The sequence below is a fragment of the Podarcis pityusensis genome (genome assembly GCF_964106645.2).
Source record: "Podarcis pityusensis genome assembly, chromosome: 5".
Taxonomy (NCBI): domain Eukaryota; kingdom Metazoa; phylum Chordata; class Lepidosauria; order Squamata; family Lacertidae; genus Podarcis; species Podarcis pityusensis.
In genome coordinates, this window is record NC_138032.1 from 42754733 (window position 1) to 42779666 (window position 24934).

General features: G+C 42.3%; 1 protein-coding gene across 4 annotated transcripts in view; it reads left to right on the plus strand.

The window, feature by feature from the left end:
- ARMH3 (armadillo like helical domain containing 3) overlaps positions 1-24934 on the plus strand; it is a 127021-nt gene that overhangs the window by 85373 nt on the left and 16714 nt on the right. For all 4 annotated transcript variants that reach the window (XM_081007069.1, XM_081007066.1, XM_081007067.1 and 1 more), the window contains one exon: positions 9813-9891. In XM_081007069.1, coding sequence (XP_080863195.1) covers positions 9813-9891 — 79 coding nt within the window. The remainder of the gene's footprint in view (positions 1-9812; positions 9892-24934) is intronic.

A 24934-nucleotide genomic window follows, 5' to 3' on the forward strand; every position in this document is an offset into this window, starting at 1 on the left:
CCTGATAGAATGGTTGCTGCCATGTGGTGGTTGAGGAATAAGCCTGATGGAGTTGGTCTTCCAACAGAGTTGATAGAGTGGCCCTGTTTCCCAGGGTTCCCTCTGAATTAATCAGCCATTAGCTTCACTAACAACTGCTTTGTAAACGAATTCCTTTTTGATGTTTATGGATGTTTAAAGAATCTATGTCCCAATCAGGCACTGTTATTGTCCATTGTGAACTCATTATGGCTCATTGGGTACAGAGGCGTTTTATTTCCATAGGAAAGCTCTTGCCGACATGTGACAGATATGCTGTGTGAAAGGTTGCTGTGAATACCTGCTTTATATGCCTTGTGACTGGTAAATGGTCACACTGAAGTGGTTAATCTTTGGACCTCTGCTATCTACTCTGGCAGAAGTCAAAGAGCAGTGATTTAAGAGGGGTGGGGGATGAGAACTCGGATACATCACTCATCTTAAATCTACAGCCATGCGTTGCAGCAGAAAATTAGCTTATTCTTCAAGCCACAGAGATAGACTGAATTGCTTAATAACCAGAAAGTGATGAGAGATAGAAAATTGAGTGCCAGGGAAGGAATCAGAAGCATTCAGTGTGTTCCCTTTTGCAAGCAAACGGAGCCAGATGAAAACAGAGAGGCTGAAAAGCTGCTGAAGGTTCAGCCTACACAAGCAGGCTCTCTTCTGTACTTTCCCCCCTGCTTCTTTAAAATGGGATGTGAGGCTCCCTCAACACAGAATCCATCTACTGCACAAAGAATACATTCCCACTTGACAGGAATGAACAGGTGTAACAGGCTGCTTTCTCTAACCATCTGACAACACTGCTGACTCAAATATTTTTCTGTACCCTTAAAAAGAATCTGCTTATACTGTCTGATGAAACTATCCCTTTGTTTTGCTTTCCCCCCTGCCGTTTAATTTTGTGGCTATTGGATCCCTCCTTTTAAAGCGTAAACTCACTGGTTTATTTTTATGCTCATTACTGAGGAGGAAAACAACCCTGACACTTTGCACAGAGGAACAGCAGCCTTATCATTAAAGCTGGGTCAGGAGGAAAGTCCTAGCTGCAGCAAGAGCTTCCTCTTTGGCTGCTTCTTGAATGGTTTACTTGACTTGAATTCACAATGGCAGAAGCCATGGGAGCTGGTTCAGAATGTCAGCAACCTCTCTGCTCAGGGTTGCCCATTACAGCACTATTGGGCCATTGTTTAAAGATTATAGATTGGGTTTTGTGTGTCAGCTGGCATATGGTGGGATGTTCTGTTACCATATGCCCTGGTTGACACGCCTGTGTGCACTTTTCAGACATGGACCCTTAACATTTGGAGAGGAATTTTGAATGTTGTGTTAATGCTGGTGTTCAAGTGCTACTGAAATCTGATGTTCTTTTTAAAGAGAATTGAAGAGGCCTGAGACGATTGTATTCCAGAGGAGAGCAGTGAATTTTATCAAGAAGAAATTAATGAAACAATTTATTTAAAGCACTTAATCCTAACCAGAATTTATGGTGCTAATAAATGCTCAGAACTGTTCATTATTCTGGCAACTATAGGTAAAAGCAGGAGCTAAGCAGAAAAGCAAGCATGTGCTGTAAAATATCCCAATTCTCTAGTAAGAATATGGAAAGGGGGTGGGGGAGAGGAAGTTGGGCACAAATAGATGGTTTTAAAGTGATTATTTTTGCAAATGCTAGGAAGTTGGGCACAATTAGAGGGTTAAAAATTGATATAAATGCTAGGGGTTTCTGGGATGAGATGGGTAGAGAAGAGAGCAGGTTTCCAGGGGGTGCAAATAAGTGAGGATAGCAGAGCAGAGGAAGAGGTGCTTTTCTTGGGGCAGGGGCACAGTGTGTCATGAGGGAAGGTATGTGAATAATGCAGTGGTTTGGCAAAGAGTTAAGAGCTGAAGAGCTTATGCCTTAGGTGTGCAGAAAAACTAGGTTAGAAACAGAACAAAATTCGAGGGGGTGTGGAAATAGAGAGGTGATAACTTTTGTTGGCTTATGAACCAACTAAGTAAAGTTTTAAGGAAGGAATTAGTGGAACTCGTTACCTTTCATTATCTGCATAGCTGACTGGTGGTGAAGTGGAGGCAATTGGGCTCCAGTAATGAAAAGGGAGGGACGCAGGTGGGTTGAACCACAGAGCCTAGGACTTGCCGGTCATAAGGTCGGCGGTTCGAATCCCTGCAACGGGGTGAGCTCCCGTTGCTCGGTCCCAGCTCCTGCCAACCTAGCAGTTCAAAAGCACGTCAAAGTGCAAGTAGATAAATAGGAACCGCTAAATAGGAAGGTAAACGGCGTTTCCGTGCACTGCTCTGGTTCGCCAGACGCGGCTTAGTCATGCTGGCCACATGACCCGGAAGCTGTACGCCAGCTCCCTCGGCCTATAGAGCGAGATGAGCGCCGCAACCCCAGAGTCGGCCACGACTGGACCTAACGGTCAGGGGTCCCTTTACCTTTACCTTTAATGAAAAGGGAGATGGAGGAGGATGAGAATGCAAGATTTCTCATGCCATCAGACATCTTTGGGAGAAAGAACCCCAAAAATCTGGAGCAGCTAACTCTGGCTTTTTTGCCCAGGTTTAATAAAACAACAACAGCAACAAAGAATAGATTCCTGTTACTTGATGGCTCATTTAAAGCATTATTGGGATGTTAAAAGTTTTAAAAGGTGCACACAGTTCGAGCACTCCCACTTTGCTCCTGCCACAGTGGATCAGGGAAACAGCAATTGACTTAGCGTTGCATCTGAATCAGTTCTCATGGTTTGCTTCCCTCCCTATAAACCATGATCTGAAGCCAACATTTCTTTTGTGGGAGAAACAAGCCACAAGCATGGAACTTTTGCCCAGTGTGATTAAACAAACCATACCTCTTGGCTCAGCATTATGTCTGAATGCATCTTCTATGCACTGAAGGAGACATAAACCTGGCTTTCCCCTTAACCTTGGCTTGAAGATTGTTTGCCTTTCTAATCAGAAGCTTTCTGCCAAACAGGTGTGTTCTTTTGCAGATGAAAAGTCTGCCTTTGTCTCTTAGCAGGCTGACTTTCAGTTTGTGCTAAAGCAAATTCATTAATGTTGAAGAATTTCAGTGAATTTGTGTTGCCACTTCAGCGATGAAATATGCGCTAGTCAAAGGAGCCTTAGCACAAGGTTGTTTCCTGCCCAGTTCTGTGCAAGAAAATTACTTTGACGTTCATTTGCCATGGAAAATAGTGTCTGTCTCAAACAGCTCTGAGTTTAAGGCAAATCAATATCCTGTTTGTGGCTAATCTATAAATTAGGAGACCTGTCCAGAGTATTCTGGATCCATAGCAGAGACCTGAATTACGACAGTTTTGCTCTCGAGTAGTTAATTCTTAGATAATTTGCCTCACAGTTGCATTATTAATCTGAAAAAGAAATGTAGAATAGCATGGAATAGATGCATATTTAAAGCACAGTGCTGTTTAAAACAGGGCTTTTGTGTTTATACTAATGTGCAGTTCAGAGACTTTATGAGAAGTTAGAAGTTGGGGTGCTGTGAATAAAGCACATTGCTAAGGGAAGAACCAATTGAACCCAGCTTCAGATGTGGGACGCGGGTGGCGCTGTGGGTAAAACCTCAGCGCCTAGGACTTGCCGATCGCATGGTCGGCGGTTCGAATCCCCACGGCGGGGTGCGCTCCCGTCGCTTGGTCCCAGTGCCTGCCAACCTAGCAGTTCGAAAGCACCCCCGGGTGCAAGTAGATAAATAGGGACCGCTTACCAGCGGGAAGGTAAATGGCGTTCCGTGTGCTGTGCTGGGTCGCCAGATGCAGCTTGTCACGCTGGCCCGGAAGTGTCTGCGGACAGCGCTGGCTCCCGGCCTCTAGAGTGAGATGAGCGCACAACCCTAGTCTCTGTCAAGACTGGCCCGTACGGGCAGGGGTACCTTTACCTTTACCTTTTTCAGATGTGAACCAGGGGATTAGTACAGATTTAAAAATATTTTTTGCTGGCTTTGCTTTATTCTGTTTTGCTCACCTACTTCTGGAATTGAAACAGTGAGGAGGATGCATTTGAAGAGAGTTAAGTCACAGTTGCCTTGATTATAGCCTATATCAGATTTGTATAAGCATGGTAACAATAAACTTATCCAATTGAGTTAATTGCTCAGAGGCAAATTATCTCATAGCAATATACTCCAGGGCAAATTTCTTACTTGAACAAGTACCCATATTTAAACTTTTAGAGCACAGGAGCACAGAACGCTGTTTATACAGCGGCAGTTCATTTGTCCCTTTAGCTCAGTGTTGCCTACATTGACTGGCAGCAGCTCTCCAGAATTTCATGTGTCTCTCCCAGCCCACCTGGAGATGTCAGGTTGAACTTGGATCGTTTGGTATGTATCACATGTACTCTTTCACTGAGCTATGATTCTCCCCACAATTTGATATGATGAGTCAGGGTAGTACGCATCATGTTCAAGAGGAAATGAGTGCTCTCATAAAATCTATTTGTTGTTTGCATGAAGCAACAGTAGTGGTAATGTTAGGCCTGCTGACTCTACCTGTATTACCACCAGTATCCGGAGGAAGTTGTAAGCAAATACACTAAAGAAGTACTTGAGTTCTATGGACATAACCAGGGTTGGGTGTCCTCTGTCTTTTGGCTGAAACAGTTTAAGTATATGAATGCTCACTAGGAAAAGAGTAATGGCCAAGCTACACATTATGTAATATCCACACCCACATTATGTATTCTCTCTATACCCACACCAGTGTTTTTTTCCAAATAAACTTGCCGGCTCAGGTGGCTATTTGCCTTTTAGAGCTTAAAATATGTATATATAATTAAAATCTTATAGCAGAACAAAGCTGTATCAGAAATAAAACTAGTGTGCAAAACAAAAACAATTTAAAATTAAGAGTCAAGAGTTTTTTTAAAAAGCTTGTGTAAACAGGTAAGTTTTTAAGAAGCATTTAAAAGCTCATGAATTGCATATCATTCCAGAGGGAGATGGTGAATGTTATCACTACAAGGCCTGTAGTAATCTGGTAGTTGCGGAACCACTGGCAGGGTCTCATTGGAAAATCTAAAAAATTGCCCTGGTCTGTACTGGCGGTCATGGTCTTCTAGCTATTACTTAAAAATATGTTTTTCAATTGACAATACATATGAGTAGTTCATCAAGCATCACTCTCCTGGCTCCCACTCTCAGACAAAGTACTCGGACTCTCAACTTGAGAATTCCCAAAGGCTTTATTCCAAAAGTCATCACATAGTTTAAACATAGATTAAGATACAGGCTACAGAATTGGTAATTCAGAAATAAAAGTGTAAGATACATGGTTGGCAGAAGCTAACACATTGTCACAACAGCTGACATGTCCACTTTGCTCCTGCTTTGCAGAGCGGGGTGGTCACAGCCAGTCTCATGATTCATGTCCCAAACAGTGGGACTGGACAAGCAAGTGGGCACTCCTGTATGTAGGCTGGATCTGCTTGCCAGCACATTTAACAGCACATCTTTGGAGATGGGGCCAGCTCACTATTTGATTCAGGCTCATTTACCTCCCTGGTTGCCAGGGCAATCTCAATCTCCAGAGGCAGGTTGACAGCTGGGATGTCCAGCAGCATCTGGGCAGATTATCTGGACCCCTCCTCTTATTTCCCGCTCTCTCTGATAGATCCTGCCAGGACCATCCCTCCTTGTTTGTTGCCATGGGGCTTTTGACAGTCACTTTTGATTGCTTTTATCAATTTGTTTGTATTGATTTATTCTATGCTCTGACTCTATAGCTGCCCATAAGGTAAATTTACTTGGATATTTTATTCTCCGTTTTCCCCTTTTCATCCTTCTGTCATATTCATCTCATTTCACATGTTTGGTACTCCTTGTCAGTTATGCATGGCTGTCGTTAATAAGGTGGTACTATAAGGGAAGACTGAAATCTTTGCAAAATTGCTGCTGAGCTCTCCACACCTAAAATACTGGATGAAATCCAGTATAGCGCTAAGTGAACAAGGATTGCTGCTTGTGCAGCAGAACATTCCCCCTTCCCTCATGTGCCCCTTAAATCTGTTCTAGGGGTAGCCCATGCAGATTTGCCATGGGTGTCCATGGGGAGCGGGAAGGGGAGAAGGTCTCATTGTGCAGGTGGAAATCCTTGCGCTGACAGGGTGGTTTGTTGAATACCACCCAATATTTTGAGAACACTTGAAGGGTCAGCTCAAACTTTCTCACAAGGAAGAGGGGCCCCTGAAAATGATGACTTCACCCTAGCCTTTCACTCTGGAGTTTATGGACAGGCACCAAAGTCTGATGGAACTTCCTTTGGATGTCTACAATTGTCTTGCATTGAGCGGTCACTCAGCTGCTCTCCACACACCCAGTTTTAGGCTTCAGAAGGCTTAGTGAGTTTCCCAGGGGATCTAAAAGATGGCAGATGGGACTCCCTCCATTCATAGTTCGTTCTGTGGCCTCTTCACAGTTCTCCTTTTCTAGCTACTTGGAAGAGTGCTTTATAGCAAGCTCTCTTGCTCAGAGGTTCTGCAGAATAGGACTATGTAGGAAGGCTGGATCTGACTAAATTAAAATGCAGCCATGTGTTAATCTGTTTATGAAGGAATCCCTCCCTGCACCTCATGAATACCATATGCTCCTTCTTACCATAGGAGGGCAGGGATAAAAGGTCATGCTGCATGTAGCTTGGAGTGAATCAATAACTTTTATAAGTGCTAAGCCACACCAAAACTAATTATTTTTGTGGTCCAGAAAATACATTAGTGCTGCATTATGATGCTGGCATAGGCAAGTGGAATCCATCAAAGTCACTGGTCTCAGTTGGTGGGGGAGAGCAGCTTGCTTTGAGAAGAAGCTCCTCCTGTTGCAGGCAGTGTTTAGGGGAGTGCTGAAGGGAAAGTGGAGGAGCGATCCCTGCTTCCTTCCCATAATACGTCCTGATAGAAATGTTCTAGCTACATACTACTCGCCCCACTTCCAAGAGAGAAAAATTGGACTTACTGTGAAGTTTTATTGGTTTACCTTACCCAAGTCCTAGGGTGTCTGAGTGTGTTATGAATGCAATATTTATAGAGGATATCACCTAGGTTGGGGACTCCTGGGGACTTCCAGCTACTCTTGTTCTCTTTGGATTGATAATATTGTTATTTAATATTAATGTCCCCCCCCTTGAATTCAATGTTTAAGTTTAGATATATCTATATTGAGAAGGATGTGTGTGTTTTGCTCCTCTGTTACTTGTTTGTAGCAGTAGGTAAAGCGTCTCCTTAAAGAAACTTTATTCCTACCCTGGCACTAATCTCCTTGATAAAGTATAGTGGGCTGAGAGCCAATTCCTTCTCATTGGATGAATTCAACTGTCTTTTTACAAAGGGTTTTGCTTGTCCCCCTTTGCTCATTATGGGACACTGTATTCTGTACAATGATTATATAAAAGCAAAATTATCAAAATAAAGAATTTTAGCGTGGTTATGTGAATGTTCTCTAGTAGTTGGAATAAGGAATGGATTCTAAGGGTTCTGTGTGCAAGAGGTTTGGAGAGAGAACTTAGTTCCAAGAACTAAGAAAAGTTTTAGGTTAGGTAAACAAGTGCAGCCTTTGTAGGCAATCGTTTGGATCGTTTCTTCATCTCCTTAGTGTTCATGTAATGTATTGACCTCTGCTATGTCTATGAAAGCAATTTACATTTAGAAGAGCTGTTATCACACTTACCATAAAGAAATCAGTATTTTTATTCGTAGAACCGGGAGACTTCTAACAACCTGAAACAAAAAGGAAGTTCATGCTTTATCTCCATTTGCCTTTGTTTTATTTTATTTTGTGTTGGTCACAAATTGCATTTGTACGTTGTGTGAGACTTAATTTTATTTGCACTTTTATATACCACCTTGCAATCTGTTGATGGAGGGTGGTTTAGAAATATTCTCAATATATAAAAATACATTTTGATTGTCTTAACTCCTAAGACACTAATAGCCTTGTATGAGGATTCAACATTGTACTGAGGAGCAAGTGGAAGTTATTTGAAATATCATATTGTTCTTGTCAGTATCTCCAATCAGCTGTGACTTGTTTATTATGCACTTTGCAGATAAGGTTGCTTACATGCTGTCCACCTTTGATGCTATAATGCTATAGTTGGGTCAGAAGTGTCATTAGTATCATATTTTGCCTTTGACTATCTGTTTCAGTTAATATCACATTAGGCCACAGAGAGCATACTTAAGAAGCTACATGCAACTGTATACACAATGCACCATAGGCCGCCCCGGCTGATAAAATTTGCTTGGGAAGAACTCGACTTAAAACTGTCTCCTCTAATATACAGTATTGTCTTAGTGCTGGAGATTTTCTGGTAATATGACTGACAAATCCTCCCAAAATAGTGGTGCTGTGGGATAGTCATAGGTGGCTCATCTGGTATGGTGCAGCTGCAACATTAGTTTCTCAGCAGATGGATTACTTTTGCTTACCAAGAAGTCAATACGATGCAAATTTGGCAGTCCTGCTGGCATGCTTGCACTGCGTTGACTTCCCTGCCACATCTCCCATCTCCTAGTAAGTAACAACATCACAACTGCTGGGAAACTAGCATAGCAGCTGTGTTACCCTGGCAGCTGAGACCACATAACACCAGTCCTGAAAGACCTACATTGGCTCCCAGTATGTTTCTGAGCACAATTCGAAGTGTGGGTGCTGACCTTTAAAGCCCTAAACGACCTCGGTCCAGTATACCTGAAGGAGCGTCTCCTCCCCCATCGTTCAGCCCGGACACTGAGGTCCAGCTCCGAGGGCCTTCTGGCAGTTCCCTCACTGCAAGAAGTGAGGTTGCAGGGAACCAGGCAGAGGGCCTTCTCAGTGGTGGCACCTGCCCTGTGGAATGCCCTCCCACCAGATGTCAAGGAAATAAACAACTATCTGACTTTTAGAAGACATCTGAAGGCAGTCCTGTTTAGGGAAGTTTTTAATGTTTGAAATTTTATTCTGTTTAATATTCTGTTGGAAGCCGCTCAGAGTGGCTGGGGTAACCCAGCCAGATGGGCGGGGTAGTAATAATAATAATAATAATAATAATAATAATAATAATAGTAATAATAATATCTGTTTCTGAGGACAGCATAATTGAAGTCTGAGAACCATTGTGGCAATTTCTGGATCTGCCTGAGACTACTCAGCACTGAAAGGCTGAAAGATTCCAACAGGCAAGAAGTATCATACATGCAGACAGGCCCGATGCCAGCATTGTTTTGCAGCTTTGAAAATGAGCAACCCATGTGTACATTCAGCTCTTGTGTAGCAAAACATAAGTTTAGGGTGACTGTGAATACTGGAGCCATCAGTGGAAGGGAAATTGCTGATTGATACCTAGAACCTCATCTCCTCAGCTGCATTGTTTGTTAGATCATAATTACTGAGAACCTTTTTTTTTGTCTCTGAAAAAATATATATAATCTGTTTGAAGCAGAAATATGCAGATGACTGAACAGACCAAGACTATATGTATGGATATATTATTCTAGAATCTGTTTCAGGCAAACTCAAGAGGAGGGCTTCAAGGACCAGTTTAATATGGTGTCAAATAAGAAATCCTAGGTAACTTAGTAACCACCAGATGGTCCTAATTTTTATTGGTTTTCCATGTAGAACTGATATGTGTAAATATATCCCTTTGAGCTGTTGATTTTAAACTTTGTCAGCTAAAATGACACCACAGCTATGCAATACAGTAGAAGAAAAGGCTTCTTTGCAACACGTAATGGAGAATATTTTCACTCTCCGACCTTCATACATGAATGTAAAATTTCTCTCTCTGTTTCAGAGCCATTATCAACCATTTCAATCCAAAGATAGAGTCTTACGCAGCTGTGAATCACATCTCACAGCTTTCAGAAGAACAGGTAAGTTACATGCATCTTTTTAATTCTGTTATTTCTTATGGTGCAGTGTTCAGAAGAGTTCACCCTACTCTGTCCCGGCTGACTGCATTGGAAGCCTTACATTATCCCGAGCTAGGGTTTAGCAAGCTCTCAAAATAGCAGCCCATGAGCAATAAATGGGGCATGTGCTGCCACATGGTTAAAGTCTAGGAAGGCAGAGCTGTGGCCCAGGAAGAAAGACTTTTTCCAAGACTACCCTGAATTGAAAGAGAATGCCCAGCAGGGTCAAGGTGGTTTCTCATTTGCAAATGTGTACTTGATAAGTGATGACTCTGGAAATGCGCAGTGAGATCTTGGCAAACATTTGGAATGCAACTTAATTTGGGGGAGTGCTAGGATTATGTGAACATACGCAATAGTTGATGCTGACTTTTCAGTGTAATGGAATTCACTAAGCCATGAATAGCTATTTTAAGTACATTTCTAAATGAGGAGATTTTTCATAGAGAGAGCAATTACGGTTATATTTTATTTTATCATAATTCAACCTGATTCCTCTACTTCCTTGCCTGTCAGAGCTGTGTAAATGGGCCTTCCTGAAGTTAAATAGCTTCAGGGAGGAAAAGGCTGACCTTCTTGTCCATTTCATTAAAACACACACAGAGAGAACTGGGGCTTAGGAATTTTGAAGCTTGGCAGAAGCTAGTCATACACTCAGTCCACCCTTCTTTCCCTTCAGTTACAATTTATTATGTTGATGCATTGCAAGATAACCTGAAGGTGTGGGTTAATGATGCAGCATCCTTGTTCTTGTTGGCTTTCCTTTGTACAGTTCCTCTGCAGAAAGAGTACTGCCAAGCTCCAGACAATCTATTCAACTTAATTTTCTTGCCAGGAGTTGCTGTACCCGTTACTATGTTCTATGATGTTGTATTTTACAGATTCTCATTCATCTGTTCACTGTTGATTATATCAGCCTATGCTTTTTTTACTTCTTTTTTTAAACCCTTTCAGCCCGTACAGTAATTGAAAATGGGGCCCTGGATGTGGGAGGCTTCACAACCATGCTTGGCATAGTCTGCTAGTCTTAAGAAAGGGAAGCAGCTTCTCCCTGTCAGTGCAGTGGAGCATTCATCCCCCAGCAGTTCAGGGAGGTCATGCTGAATTCTTTCTTCACCACACGCCTGTGCTTTAAATAAAACCACCAGCAGCAGCAGGCGGCAGGTAATGAAATCAGCTCTGATGCACAGAGCAGTTTGAGGAGAGATTATTAGGAAGCAGGGAAGTGGTTTGATTTCTTCTTTCAAATGGAAGCATTACCCCGAAGTGGCAGAAAGATCAAAATAGAGAGGAGTTAATTAAAAAGAGGTGGGACCTCCAGATGGCATCCAAAGGAGGAAGGTCTAGGCTAGGGCTATGCTAAATGGTAGCCACTTCAATTTTGTGCATGGAGGTAAAGCTTTGGAGTAGGGGTGGAATGTTCAGTGAACACTCAAATTTTGTTTACCTTCCTATCTCCTCGCTGCTATTCACTGCCTGGTTTTTTAAACTGGACCATCTTCCTGGGACTAATGAACCTAGCCAATCACAGATCAGGTAGTGAGAGTAATGATTTCACTGAGGGCAAATGAAGCCAGTATATTTGTTTATATTTTTTAGTTATTAAATTTGTACACTGCCCCCATCATCTGTAGTCGTCAGGTCAGTTTACAACAAAAAAATACAAGGCCAAAAAAACCCTCAAGAACATAAACAAATCAATAACCACCCACACCTCCTTCCAGCCAGTTGCTTTGCCCTCACCATGAATCATGATATCAGAGATTAGGGATAGGAGGGATCTTGCACCTGTTGTCAAGGCAACCAGGCTTGGTTATCTTGGTCATTGCTACATTGGACTGGGGTGGATTCATTGGTTAATAGCCTTTGCTGTCACTGTCCCCACACAATAGGTGAACATATTTGAGCCCCTTTTCTTTGACCCTTCAAAAAAATTTTAAAAAATGAAGGAAGGGCCTGCATTTTGTAGATGCTTGAAAGGTTTTGAGAAACAACTCTCTTTGATTCAACATTAATCTATATGTCCATCCTAAGAGGGCCTTAGATCTGCTTCTGCAGTGAGAATCATGGAATCATTCTGGATATGGGACTCAGCTCTATTTTTGATTTTTTTAAGCTAAATATTTCTGAATGCTTCTGCTTTTAACCAATCTGATAATGAGCTAAAATATATATTCCAGTGTTTTGAACAAATAGCTTGACTAGATAGTACACACAGACTGTTAATAATTTGGAACATCATATTAAATACATTGGCTAAAGCAGGGGGAGGGGGAGAGAGCGCAATATTTTTTGGCAGGAGTGTGCTGTGAGCACTGAATATGCTTTTTTGAAAGGACATGTCCTGTTAAAATCTGATAAGAAATCCAATTTTGTAACTTATAAATAATTAAGTAAATTGCATGATTATTCATAGGTTATATCAGTGCTTTTTTGTACTATCAAGCATACAACTACCAGCATTGTAGTAGATAGAAGTTATATCTGTTGGACTTCTGGGGTGGCGCCATCGGCAATGGCGGACTCCCTCTGATCTGGAGGGACTAGCTCCGCGCGAAACGGGTCTTTTCCGCTACGGCGAAGCGGGGACCCTTTTAAAAATCACAGGCGGATGAAGCCTGTGACCATGGGACTCGGCGGGCACCCTTAGCACCCCCCCAACCCGCAAAGGAACGCACTAACGGGCTCCGAAGCGAAGAGGGGGAAGTGGCGCGGTGCTGAGAGTCAACTGCTTTTTCCGTGGAGCGAAGCCGCATAGCCGTTGCCGGAGAGCGCTGCCTTTTTCCTGGGACAATTTGGCTTCTAAAATAATCACCCGTGAGTACTTAAATTTCGGACAATTGGACTTTAAATAAGGACTTGCGAGCAGAAAAGAATTGGACTTAAAAATTTACTTCAATTTGGCACTGAAACGGGAAGGTCTAAACAGGAAGTCAGCCTTCCGTTTCTTTGTAGACAGAATAAAGCAAAGACAACGTAAACTAGAGCTCAGAAAATCTCTTCTAAAAGATTAACTTTCATCATTTAAAATTGTTGAACCCCCCTTTGGAAGCAGGAGAAGAAGGGGGATCTTTTTCGGACTGTTTAAACCTGCAGAAGTGAGTTTAAAGTAAAGTAACTTTCCACCGTCCTGATCCTGTAGCAGGTTGTCAGGAGTGACGTTTGAAGCTCATTGACCAGAGACAAATGCTTTTGACAGATAACTAAAAGAAGAGAAACATAGTGATTCCACTGTTCCCTTTCGCATTTTAAAGGAACAAATATTGACAAAATATCTCAAAAAGGAAACTTTGTTGCTAGATTCGTCCTTAAAAGAAAGAACAAATAGAAGTTTTCCCCCTAGAGGGAGACTGTGAAACTGTAACTAATTCCAGGGAGCTTGCAGCTGTTACAGATTACAATCGTGGGAAATAGACTTGTGACCTTGTAGGACAATGTATTCAGAAGCTCTGTTGTGTGCTCTCTGTAAAACAAATGCCCTACTGGAACAGTTAAATGAGAATACGGATTTGATGACTAATGCGGTCAGAATTTTTGAACAGGCAGTGGGAAACTATGTGGAGCCCACCCAGGAATTAAACCAGGAGTGTGCCCTGACAGAACAGATGAGAGAAGAGGATGTTGCTGAATCTTGGGCGCCAGAGATGGAGGGAGCTGTGGCCCTGCAGGAACATGAGCTTTTGGATTTGACAAATGAACTTGGAAAAAGCCAGATTTGGAAAGATAAGGTTTGGACTGGTTTGGAAATGGGGGGTTGGATAGACCCCCCTATGCAGGGATGTTTGGACTTTCCAAGTCTGGCAATGGGCCGTGAGATGTTTGGGACTGTGGGGGCTCTTAATCTTGGAGAGATTCTGAAACATGTTTTTAAATACCACATGGAGTTTAGTCTGGACTTTGGAAAAGGGGCTGATTTGTTGAAAAGGGTCAAAAACATTACCAAGCTGGAGTTCCCATGTGTGAAAGGAGAATATGAAGAAGAGCTGCGGAAGGGACATGGAAGAGACTTAAGGGCCTCGGATATAAGGTTACCAGGTTAATGCGCTAGATCAATGGGATAAAGAGGACTGACAAAACCCGGGACCAGGAGGAAGGGACCCTGGATGAAGATTGGATTGTTTTTATTTATTTCTTTTTATTACTAGGATTGTTTTATAAAATTGATGAATGTTAGAAAAATGTTGGAACGAAAATACTTGGCTCTAGCAAAAATGTCTAAAGAATTAGGTAAGAATATTATGGTTATGAGAAGTTGGTAAAAATAAGAGTTAAGTTTTAAGGTTTTCTATAAGATAAGATGAAAATAGATTAAGGTAATGTAATGACAGAATATTATGAAATATGGAAAGGATTTGCTGCGATAATTAATAACTAGGATACAAAAAAAGGGAGGAGGAGGAGGTCAAAGAAAGAAGGTAATGAAAGTTGAGGATTCGAGAATGATGGATTTGTTTTTATCTGTTTGTGGTGTATTTTTGTTTTTTTGAATTTACATTGTTTGATGTGGTTTGTTTTCTCTTTGTTTTATTTTTTTTCTTTTTCTGCTGTGTTCTTTTCTGTAATTCTAAAAATTTTTCAATAAATATCATTTTAAAAAAAGAAGAAGTTACATCTGTTGAAAGGTCTGGCTATCCAGTTATCTAGGGAATGTCATTGTGATCAAGTCTACCCCCCCCCCCGGCTATGCAGGCAACTCCACAAAGCAGTTGTTGCATCCAGGCATTGTAATTTAGTTAACATGCTTCTCAGTTTGTGTCCACATACAGGCTTTCCCAATTTTATAATATGTAGAGTACTTCTTATTGTTCACTGTGCATTTGCCTCTCAATACTTGCTCTTTTTTTGTCCCTCCATTTCATTTTCTACTCTACTGGATGTGGGGAGGATAATTAAGTTTAACCCTCAGAGTGTGTGGGTTACTCTGCTGGTCACTCCCCCAAATAGATGAACCAGAACAAGCTATATTATGGAAACCTTCAAGCGACTGCTGTAATTTTTGCTGCACAGTCAGGGCAGATGTATTCAGCCAGTTCTGTCTTTGTGTCCCGTTTCCTTCAAGCAGCTGTAGCAAAACTACTATATCATGCTGTCATTCCACATTGTCATTCCACATTGTTATTCCACATTGTCATGCATTTCCTATCTAGTTCTCCTGATTCAAACCTTTAGTAATTTTGCTGGGATTGTCTGTCTGATGACATTTAGCTCTTCCCTTAGTGATTACAGTTATGATGTAATAAGAGCTCTGTTGCTCAGTAATACTAATTTGTGTAAAGCTATTAGCTAAATTTTCTTCTGCTCCCTCTGCTTTTCATTAGTTTATTTCAAACAAGTTTTTAAAAGCAAATAAACTTAGGAGTTGCTGTTTGCAAGCTCACATATCCCCACCATGATCCTAAGTGCTCTGCTCTGTTCTCTTTACATCTGGGTATGTACTGAGTCCCCAGCTACAAGTAAATTAATATAGTAGTTTCCTTAAGTGGCTGTTCTTGGTATTTTGAGCAGGAAAGAATATGTTCAAGCTTTTTCAAGCCACTGTTAATTTGTTTCATGGTCATATATCCGTAAATGTCTTTGTGCATGTGTATTTAGTACTCCAAAACCGATGCAAGAAAGATCTGAAATGGTCCTCATTGTTAACAGGCTCTTTCATACACACTCACCAAAATACCACCAGAATTTCATAAACGTCCAGCTTTCATTTAAATATGTACTCTGGAATTTTAACTTTTGTTTTCTGGGGCTTGAATTCCAAGCTCATGGATGAGATCAGCTTGCTGAAGTGGTGGTTTTCTTACTTCTACTATGCATTGTGCTAGTTTACTGTTTGAGTAGCACACATGAGTTATGTAATACCTTGTGACAGCTTTAGAGCATGCATATGACAACATTAATTGTGTCCCAAAAATATCCCTGCTTAACTACAAAGAAAGAGAGAGAGAGAGAGAGAGAAGCCTCAGAGCAATTGCTTTAGTGCCTTTTAGTGGCTTCCATTAAATTTAATGTATTGGTTGCAATAAAACAAATGTCACTGGAGCAGGATGGAATGGGCAGAAAAGCCATATTGGAGACAGGATTGGCTTGCCATATACCAGGGGCAGTTTATCGTCAAGGAGAGTTGATCCCTCCTTCCCCTGGTTTTTCAGCCATTTCATAAATGCATTTTCTAATTTAGTTATATTTTAATTACATGGAAGAATCAAGGCTTTTCAGGGCAGCAAGTATACTTTGGCAACAATGTTTTCTGAGTTTATCAGACTCACTTGTATCTATGTACAGGACTTAGCTTGAAAGTTTAGGAAAGATCTTCAAGTGCAACTTCTTCATAGTTCAGAAGCAAAAAATATTTCTTTTTGATAACTAAAGTGGAACACACATTACAGGTTTCTGTCTGAGATAGCCAAGATGCCAAGGTAAATTAATTTGTTTTAATTACTTGAATTAAAATTAATTGAATTCAGTTACTGCAAACAATTAAATTTCCAAAATATCTGTCAGGTTTCCCTGAGTACATATGTGATGGGTGGAATTCAATGTCACGCTCCTCCAAATGTTCCATCTGTGCAAGCATTGCAGCTTGCCAGATGAAGCAATCCCCCCTCTCCTACCGCTGTGTACTATTCTTGGATTTCTCCCGCCACTGCCCCTGAGCCACATTCAAGGTACATGGTGACGGGGGAGAGGGTGCAAAAGCAGAAGTCCTTGCACAGGACTTTCACTGATGGGACACATTAGGTTAACTTTGCCCATTATGATCAGCTCAATGAGAAGATTACAATTTTTGCAAGATCAGGATGGAAGACATTCCTCTGATGGGGTGACATTTGCCACCAGATGTGACATGCAGGGTCCAACCAGGTCTTCTGCCTCATCTCCAGAGGGAGGAGCCATTCTGCCCACCAAGCCAACCCAGTTTGTGGGTGGTCTAGGTGGTGGGTTGAATGGCTCTATAGAGCAGTTTATGTTCTTACTATATGGTGTGTGTGTTTTCCAGTTTTTTCTAAACTCTTTTTTTATCCAGTTTGGTTGAGTGTGTTCCTTCCTCTCCATGTTCTCATTCTGTCTCCTGCCGTGAAACATTAATTTTCTTCTTCATTAGTTTCTTTCCAGCCCCTTCCTTCTTCTCGTTCAACCCCATTAAGTGTTTGTTCTCCTTCCTCCACCACTCACCATCCCGGTGTGGTTCCCTGGGGTGTATGTGGGGTTTATTTTAGGAGTGATGCTGAGGAGTCCTGTGATCCTCAGAAAGGGTCTTGGAGGGTAGTTAGCCGTAGTTTCTCCTTTTGAGATTTGTCTAGTGACACAGAGCACAACAGTTCCCAGTCACCTCTTCCAAAGGTGGAAATGTTTAAAGTGGTTTTTCAGCCACACCCCTCTCCTTGTTTCCTCACCGCTCCATAGTGAGCTATTCAGCCCTGCTCTCTGGTTCCAGGTATTCCAGCACCTTTAGTTCATCTGGACTGTCTGTGCTCCTTAGCCTTCTTGGCAATTGGTGTGTGGGCATCGTTTGAGAACAGAGTACATTCAGGTACATCTCACCAATAGACTGGCTTGGCAGGAGCATCATTTTGGATTTCATGCATGTCTGCAGATACTGGCTTCCCACCAGGAAACTAGCTCTGCGGGGAGGCCTGTTGAGGCTAGGGCATTAGGTACTAGGTGCATCATCCCAATAAACTGGCTAGGCAAGAATACATTTCCTATGCTATAGGTGTTTAGTAGTTCACTGTCACAGGAGTATGCTAGTCAGTAATAACACAGTTCAAAGATGGAGTTAACTTTCTATTAGCAAAAACACGACCTCCACAGACTTGGTTGTGTGTCAGGCCTAATGAGCAGAGTAGCTCATTCCCAATGGTCTTCCTTCATGAAAATCAGCAAGCCTCCTCACCAGGGCAATCAAAGACCGCACGTGCATGCAGTCAACCTCTCCTCCAAACTTTTCATATCTCTTCTGGTTCTGGGAGACAAGTGGGGAAGGGAGCTTGCTGCAGCAGGAAGAGGAGACACCTGTGACTCTTCATCAGCCTGACTCATTTCTGCCTCTTGGCCTCCTTCATCCTACTGTTCTGCTTCTGCCTCTGATTTTGGACTTCTCTCTGCCACAGACTCTCCCAGCTCACTAAGTCCTGTTACCTCTTCAGCTTCTAACACCTCTTCCCAGTCTTCTCCCTCTGACTACTCATCATTGTCCCACCACCACTCCCTGGGCTTTGAGCCTCCTCCAGCTGGTTCCTTCCATCATTTCTCTTTCTCCAGCCAGTTCATGGCAATCCTAGGTATAGATTAAATTTGAATTTAGACGTTTGAATTTAGAAGCTATAGGTGGTAAGCTACTAATGCATCAAAGTGAACACAAGAATTTCCACTTGCACAGTGAAACTTCCCTCCCTCTCCACTTCCTGTCCACACCCTCCTCAAATTTAAGAAGCATGCAGGGGGAGGTGAGGTGAGGTGGGAGAACGTTCTGTTGCACAAGCAATAGTCCTTGCACTGATGCAACAATTGCCTTAGTGCTATGTTGGATTCCACCCTATATTTTTTCCTATCTATTTTTTGTGTGGTTTGCTTGTTTCTACTGTACTCCAACTCCTGGCCCACACATCTTGTATGCTGGGATATTCTTAAACTAATCTTTACCATTTTACTGCTACTTATTTTAAGGGCTGTTGCTTGTTGGTAATCTAGTTATTTCAAATAATTAACTTTGATGTTACTTCAGTTAATTAACTTGAACCAATTAATCTCTTGTTTTATAGATACTCCTTGTCCCATCCAAGCACTTGGGGTCAGAAAGCACTTTGCTACATTGTGGCGGGGCGGGGGGACTAAGGCAGGACTAATCAATAAGGATCTTTTTGCTGCTAAGGATGTTTAGATTCTGTGTTTCTAATGTGCAGTTAAAAGACAGTGGTTGGGATACTAGGGATCCTCTCACACCAGGTGTTTTTTATTGTACAGATATAGAGGTAAAGCGTTAAGACATCCTGCTATGCAGCGCCAAACATCCAGCATGGAATGCCTGTCCTGGTGTCAGAATAGGAAGCTGAGTTTAGTGGTCAACATATTTCTTCCTAGCTGTCCCATACAATAGGGTGTGCTATCTTAAGTCTGCATGAGGATGCAGGCAGAAACATTTTGAGAGACAAGGCTGCTATTTTGAACAGCTTTCAAAGTGCTGTATGATGTGTCTAATTTTAGGTCCTCTTTCAGAGATGGCTTTGTTTACTGTTTTGGTATATTGAAACTTGCCACGAGCCTCTGTGATAGGGTAGGTTCAGTGGTAGTAAAACTGCTGCTCCCGAAGCATCAACTCAAGAGTAGCATAGCAGATTATTTTCTATTTATAATCCAAATTCACTGGGTTACAGGCTAGTGCTCAGAGCACAATCATTAGTTCTATTTTTTATTATCTCTGCGTTTGCTCGTAGAAAAATGCCTAATAACTTCCATAATTTAATTCCATCATTTGGAGCAGGGGGTACTTGTGGCTTTCTTAACACTGAGGCTTAATGTGTTGGGACTTGTGAAGCTCACTGAGATTTTTGTGATGGCGGATGTTATCAAGTTCAAAGTGATGCTGTTGATTAGCCCTGCCATTAACCATCTGCTCCAGTTGGTTAAAGTGCCACTGAAGAACAATCAAAAGAGCCTGCGTTTAAAATAGATTAAATTACAACTTTTTGCATCTGATATTCAAGAAGGAGCTGTCGCTTGTTAGCTTTTGTGAGCATTTGATTATCTGTATTTTCTATCCCCCCCCCAGTTTTAACCCTTTCCTGAAACCAAGGGGACAATAAGCACTGACTGCTTTCAGGCATTGACTTCAGTAGCATGACATGCAGGTGCTATGTAAGCGGCCCTCCTGACACTGCCTGCCCGCCCGTTGCTTTCCCCTGGATTATCTGCGCTGTGTAGGTGACATCTATTCCCCATGGTGGCAAACTAGGTCATCTGATTTTTATTTGCTTCCTAGGAGGGGGAAGCAGATCAACCACTGTGTCTCCTGGAGCATCAGAACAAATGCTTGTGAGGCAAAAAGGTGCAGTGTCTGTAGGGAGACAATGAAAAAGCAGGAGAATGAACGCTGCTTTGGTGGTTGGTTTGCCTCTCACTTTCAGATGCTGCGAATTCAGTTCAAAGTGTTAGCCGGCAAAGACTGTCAGCCCCTAGGTGCCCAAAGGGATGCTTTTCATTCCACATGAAGGGAATCCTGCATATCTCGGCTGAGATGTGTCACTGTTCTGTGTTGTATCTGTCCTGGAGAGCCAGGAGATTGAATAATGCCAAAATAATGGAGAACTAGGTGCAAAAAAGGGCCACTATTTTGTTAAATTGAAATAGCTGTATTGAGTCCCATCAAGGGAAATGGTGGGTATAAATAATGTATAAATAAATAACCATATGGAAAGCAACCAAATTTTTAGTTTAAAGAGAGCAGGGCAAGTCAGAAGGGTGGTATACAGGTGCCAAACAAATGGACCATTGTACTGACATTCCTCTCTTCTCCTTGAGGTAGAGGAGGATAGTTTTCACCTGCTGTACCTCTTACTGGTGAAAGGTGAATTCTGGACACTAGGATGAGGGATGGCCCTATTTTCTTAATAGGGTTCAAGATCTTTACAGAGCTTCTTTTTCTTATCCTGTTCTCTTCCCTGTCTTTGCTAATTAGAGGCCCATGGTACCCAGACCAAAGTAAGGAAGAAAAATGCCCTATGCTAGCCTGTCACTTTAAGATTACCCAGTTTTTCTAGCCCTTGGTTCTCCTCTGGTGGGGAGTCATGTCCTTCCTGCCAATTTCCCAATACGCAGGCTGGGGAAAGGCTGCTAGACTGCTGTCTCCTAGGTGCCATTGCTACCTTGCCTGATTCATCCCCTGGTTAAGAGCCACCTGACGGGCAGAACCAACGTTGCTCAAGCTGGACTGTTGTAAACAAAATTGGTTGTCCCTCAACTTCACAAATAAAATATTTTTGCTTTCTGATGTCTTTAGTTTTACACCAATAGCTTTAAATTTTTTTGGAAGTGTGTTGGTTTCTTTTAACAGTACTTGGATTCTGAAAGTCAGCAAGATGGTCAGGTCTATGCTTCTATCCCTCTTCTGACGATGGGCAGATAAGGGTCTATGTTGAACGTACCATATGATTGCCTGGCAACCATTCCTCTTGCCACCAGTAGCAGCTTCTGAATGCTTTGCTCCAGTGAAGCAAGCAAACAATCAAAATAAAACAAAGCTCTCCCCCATAAGCAAGGCAATAGTTTATCTTCTTGACAAAGAGGCAGATGGTCTCACAGATACGTAGTTCCATCCCCCTGAAATAATTAAAGTCTGTATTTCCCCCCCTTAAAGGGAATTTGGTATGGGACAACAGAATCTGTCACTACATCCTCCATGCCAAAAAGTTCCAGATCTAGAGGACTTCCTAAAGCTTCTTAATTCTGATTCAAAAGTAGGCTCTGATTCTTCATTTAACAGATGACAGAGCTACTTCCCAGCTTTTACCCTGCCCTGCTTTCTAGTTTCCCAAGTTATGCTGTTTGACTAGGATATATCCATCCCTGTATGGAAGATCAGATCGGATCACTTACACATTCACAGCCAGTGTTCCAGACCATTCTTTTCCTTTGTGCCATCTGAGTGTGTGTTTTAAAAGAAAAGAGTCAGACAGGTATGGTGTTCTGAACTGCCCTGATTTTGCCTCAGAGGTCTCCCACACATTGTGGATAATGTGCCAAGCTACTATTAGCTTAGCTGAAATGTTTGTCCCTTCCTAAACCTGACATTTGTCTCTGCTCATAGGAGGAGGAGCTCACACTCCTTTGCTGCCCAGCTACTGTTTGTGTCAATTGTCCATTACTTTCCTTTGTACCACATGGTAGTTCTTCTCTCCAGCCAATTCCTGGCCAAGAAACTGATTCAGCCTGCATTTTTACACAGCTAAGCTGTCTTGCACCTGGACTTCAAGCATTTAGTGATCTGCATTCACAAACTAGAAACTACTGGGGGAATATCTGGTACCCAGGACTTTTAGGGGATCCTACAAATCCATAACAATGCATACATAGAACAATAAATAAGATTTGTAACATTTGTGTGCACATGATATTTTTAAACCAATCATTAAACTGTGAATAACCTTTCACGGAAGCAGGCAAACAGTTTCAGACATCACAACCCCTGGTAGTAAAATCTAACCACTCCCAAAGGTCCTGGGCAAAGATGTGCATCCTCATCTATCGAGAGGACACCAATAGCATCAGCACAAGATGCACCTCAGAAGAGAGATCTATCTTTCCACAAGTGGGGACCACCAGATAAAAGGTCTTCTCCTGCACTGTCACCTGTAAATGTAATTTGCAGGTGGAATCACAAAGACTGTCTCCTCTATAAGTCTTGATGCACAAGCAGGTCAATATTTCTTTTGAATATGGGGTCCCAAGTTGTTTAGGGCTTTTTATAAGCACCCAGAATCTGGCTAAGAGGAGAATTGACAATCCTTTTTGACCCCATAAAATTTCCCACTATCTAGTCTCAGTGCCAACATGGAAAAGAGGATTGAATCTTTAGCTGGACAGATAGCTGTCCCATAGAGGAAGAGTTAAAAAAAATCATATTTTTTTTAGCTCTCAGCCTTTTCTGACCCACGCTCAAAGTATCATGAGTTTTGGTGCAGAGGAGGCAGTTTGACATGACGTGGGCTTTATTTTATCAGCATGAAACAACTCTCTTGCTGCTTCTCTGTCACAATTGCTGCAGTTACTTTTCCAGGAGGTTATACAGGAATATAAAGTAGGTCATGCTGTGCACTGTGGATTCCGTGCAACCCCAAATATGGAAACCTGCCTGTGCAGTCTATAAGTGGGACTTTCTAGAAAGTTCTGGAAGATTAGAGGTGCCACCACTCTCTTCTTTACCCAGGTATTTTGGTGTTCTTTACATGGAGTGAGGGAGTTTAACCAACAGCTTTTGGCTCAGTTTCTTTATGACCACATAGTGAGCAGCAGCAGAAAGGGATCTCTCATCATTTGGTAGTTTTGTAAGTTGTTCCCATTCTCTTCCCCACCTCCAACTCTGTACGGATAGGGTATTGCTAAACCAAATGTGTCATGACTTCTTCCACCCCTTCCAAATTCTCTGAATTGGCCCGTCCTTGTCATTGCCTAGTTTGTCAACATTGTGAAGGCATCAGGCTTGTAGAGCTTCTTGAACTCTTCATCAACACTGCCTTTGGAATCTTTAGGCTCAGAAGCCTTTGGCTACTCAGTGTCATTACTGTATTTCATCCACCTAAGCAGTTGTGGCTAAGCCTTGTGCCAGTGCCCCCTTTGTATCAGCATGTTAAGAAGCTTTATACAGTGGTACCTCTAGTTACGGACTCGATCCTTTCCAGGGTGCTGTTTGCACCCTGAAAAGTCTGCAGCTAGAGTGCCACTTCTGTGCACGTGTGAGACACGCAGAGCACTTCTGCGCATGTGTGCGCGGCGAAACCCGGAAGTATACACTTCCAGGTTTGCCGTGTTCGTATCCTGAAAAAATGCAACCAGAGACTGACGTAACGAGGTACGGCTGTACAGGATCTCCTTCTAATACTTCTACTTGTTGCATCATCATTTTCTCAACCCTTTGACAGTGGCCAAACACTATAAACAGTTCAACGTTGCCTACAGCAGTGAAAGTTTTAAACCTAACCTAATGGGCTGAAGAAGTTACTCTTGGCTATCGTTTAAAATGGTTGAGAAGGAGAGAAGTGAGAAACATCCTTTTTCCTCCCCTCTGAGGTCAGAAGACAGAAGCGACGGACCAGACACGTGTTTCATTCCAGAAATCCTTTTCCTCTGTACTTCACAAAAGGAAAAGAAGGCAAAGAACCACGATCTCCTCCTTCCTCCTGGCCCCTTGCTGTTCACTGAGGAAGATGTGTGAATTCTCACTGCATTTTTCATCTATCAAGTTGGGAGTGGGGGCAGGGGAACAGGCATGATGCCAGCACACTTCCTCCCCATCCACCAGCATTGGGGGTTGCCTCTAGCACTTCAGCCATGAAGAGGCAAAAGCAATCATGGACTCCCTACATGTTGAAGCCAGTCTTCCAAAGATAGTTGTGGAGTCTTTGAAAGCACCAAGCTATGCTGATGTCTGTCCAGCACGACTTCAGAGGTGCCATTCACAGTGACAACACCTGTAATTCTCAACTGTCTGGGCATTTAGAGTGAGTTAACATGAACATTGTTGTGAGCACTTGATTCTACTAAGCCTGTCCCTTTCCCACATGGACTGTCTGACTAGTGCTGCTCTGCTGTTGAAGTAAGTTAATAAAATTGTTGACTGGATTGATTCTGAATTACACTCTGTACAGTGGTGCCTCGCAAGAGGAAATTAATCCGTTCCGCGAGTATCTTCGTCTAGCGGTTTTTTCGTCTTGCGAAGCAACCCTATTAGCGGATTAGCGCTATTAGCGGTTTAGCGGCTATTAAAGGCTTAGCGGCTTAGCTGCTAAAAGGCTATTAAAGGCTTAGCGGCTTAGAAAAAGGGGGGGGGAAGCGAAAAAAAATCTCAAGACTCGCAAGACATTTTCGTCTTGCGAAGCAAGCCCATAGGGAAATTCGTCCTGCGAAGCGCATTGAAAAACGGAAAACCCTTTCATCTAGCGGGTTTTCCGTCTTGCGAGGCATTTGTCTTGTGGGGCACCACTGTATTACTAAAAGAAATTAAATGCTAGATGAAGACATCACTGCTCGGATGTCCTAGGATTCAAGACTTCGTTAGGCTAAAATACTGGGTTTTGTATAGAAACAATAATTTAGAAGAGGAAGTCTCCTTCTGCATGTCAACTTCCCAAATCATATATTCACAGCAACATTAATACTTGTGTCAGACTTTCAAAATAAGTAATGATATACACAGCTTTTCCTTTATGGGCATTATCTCTGTGTAGGCAAAATCACCAGAGGGTGGTATTTTGGCTACTACATGCAGTCAATGCAAAGATTTCTGCTTGCACAC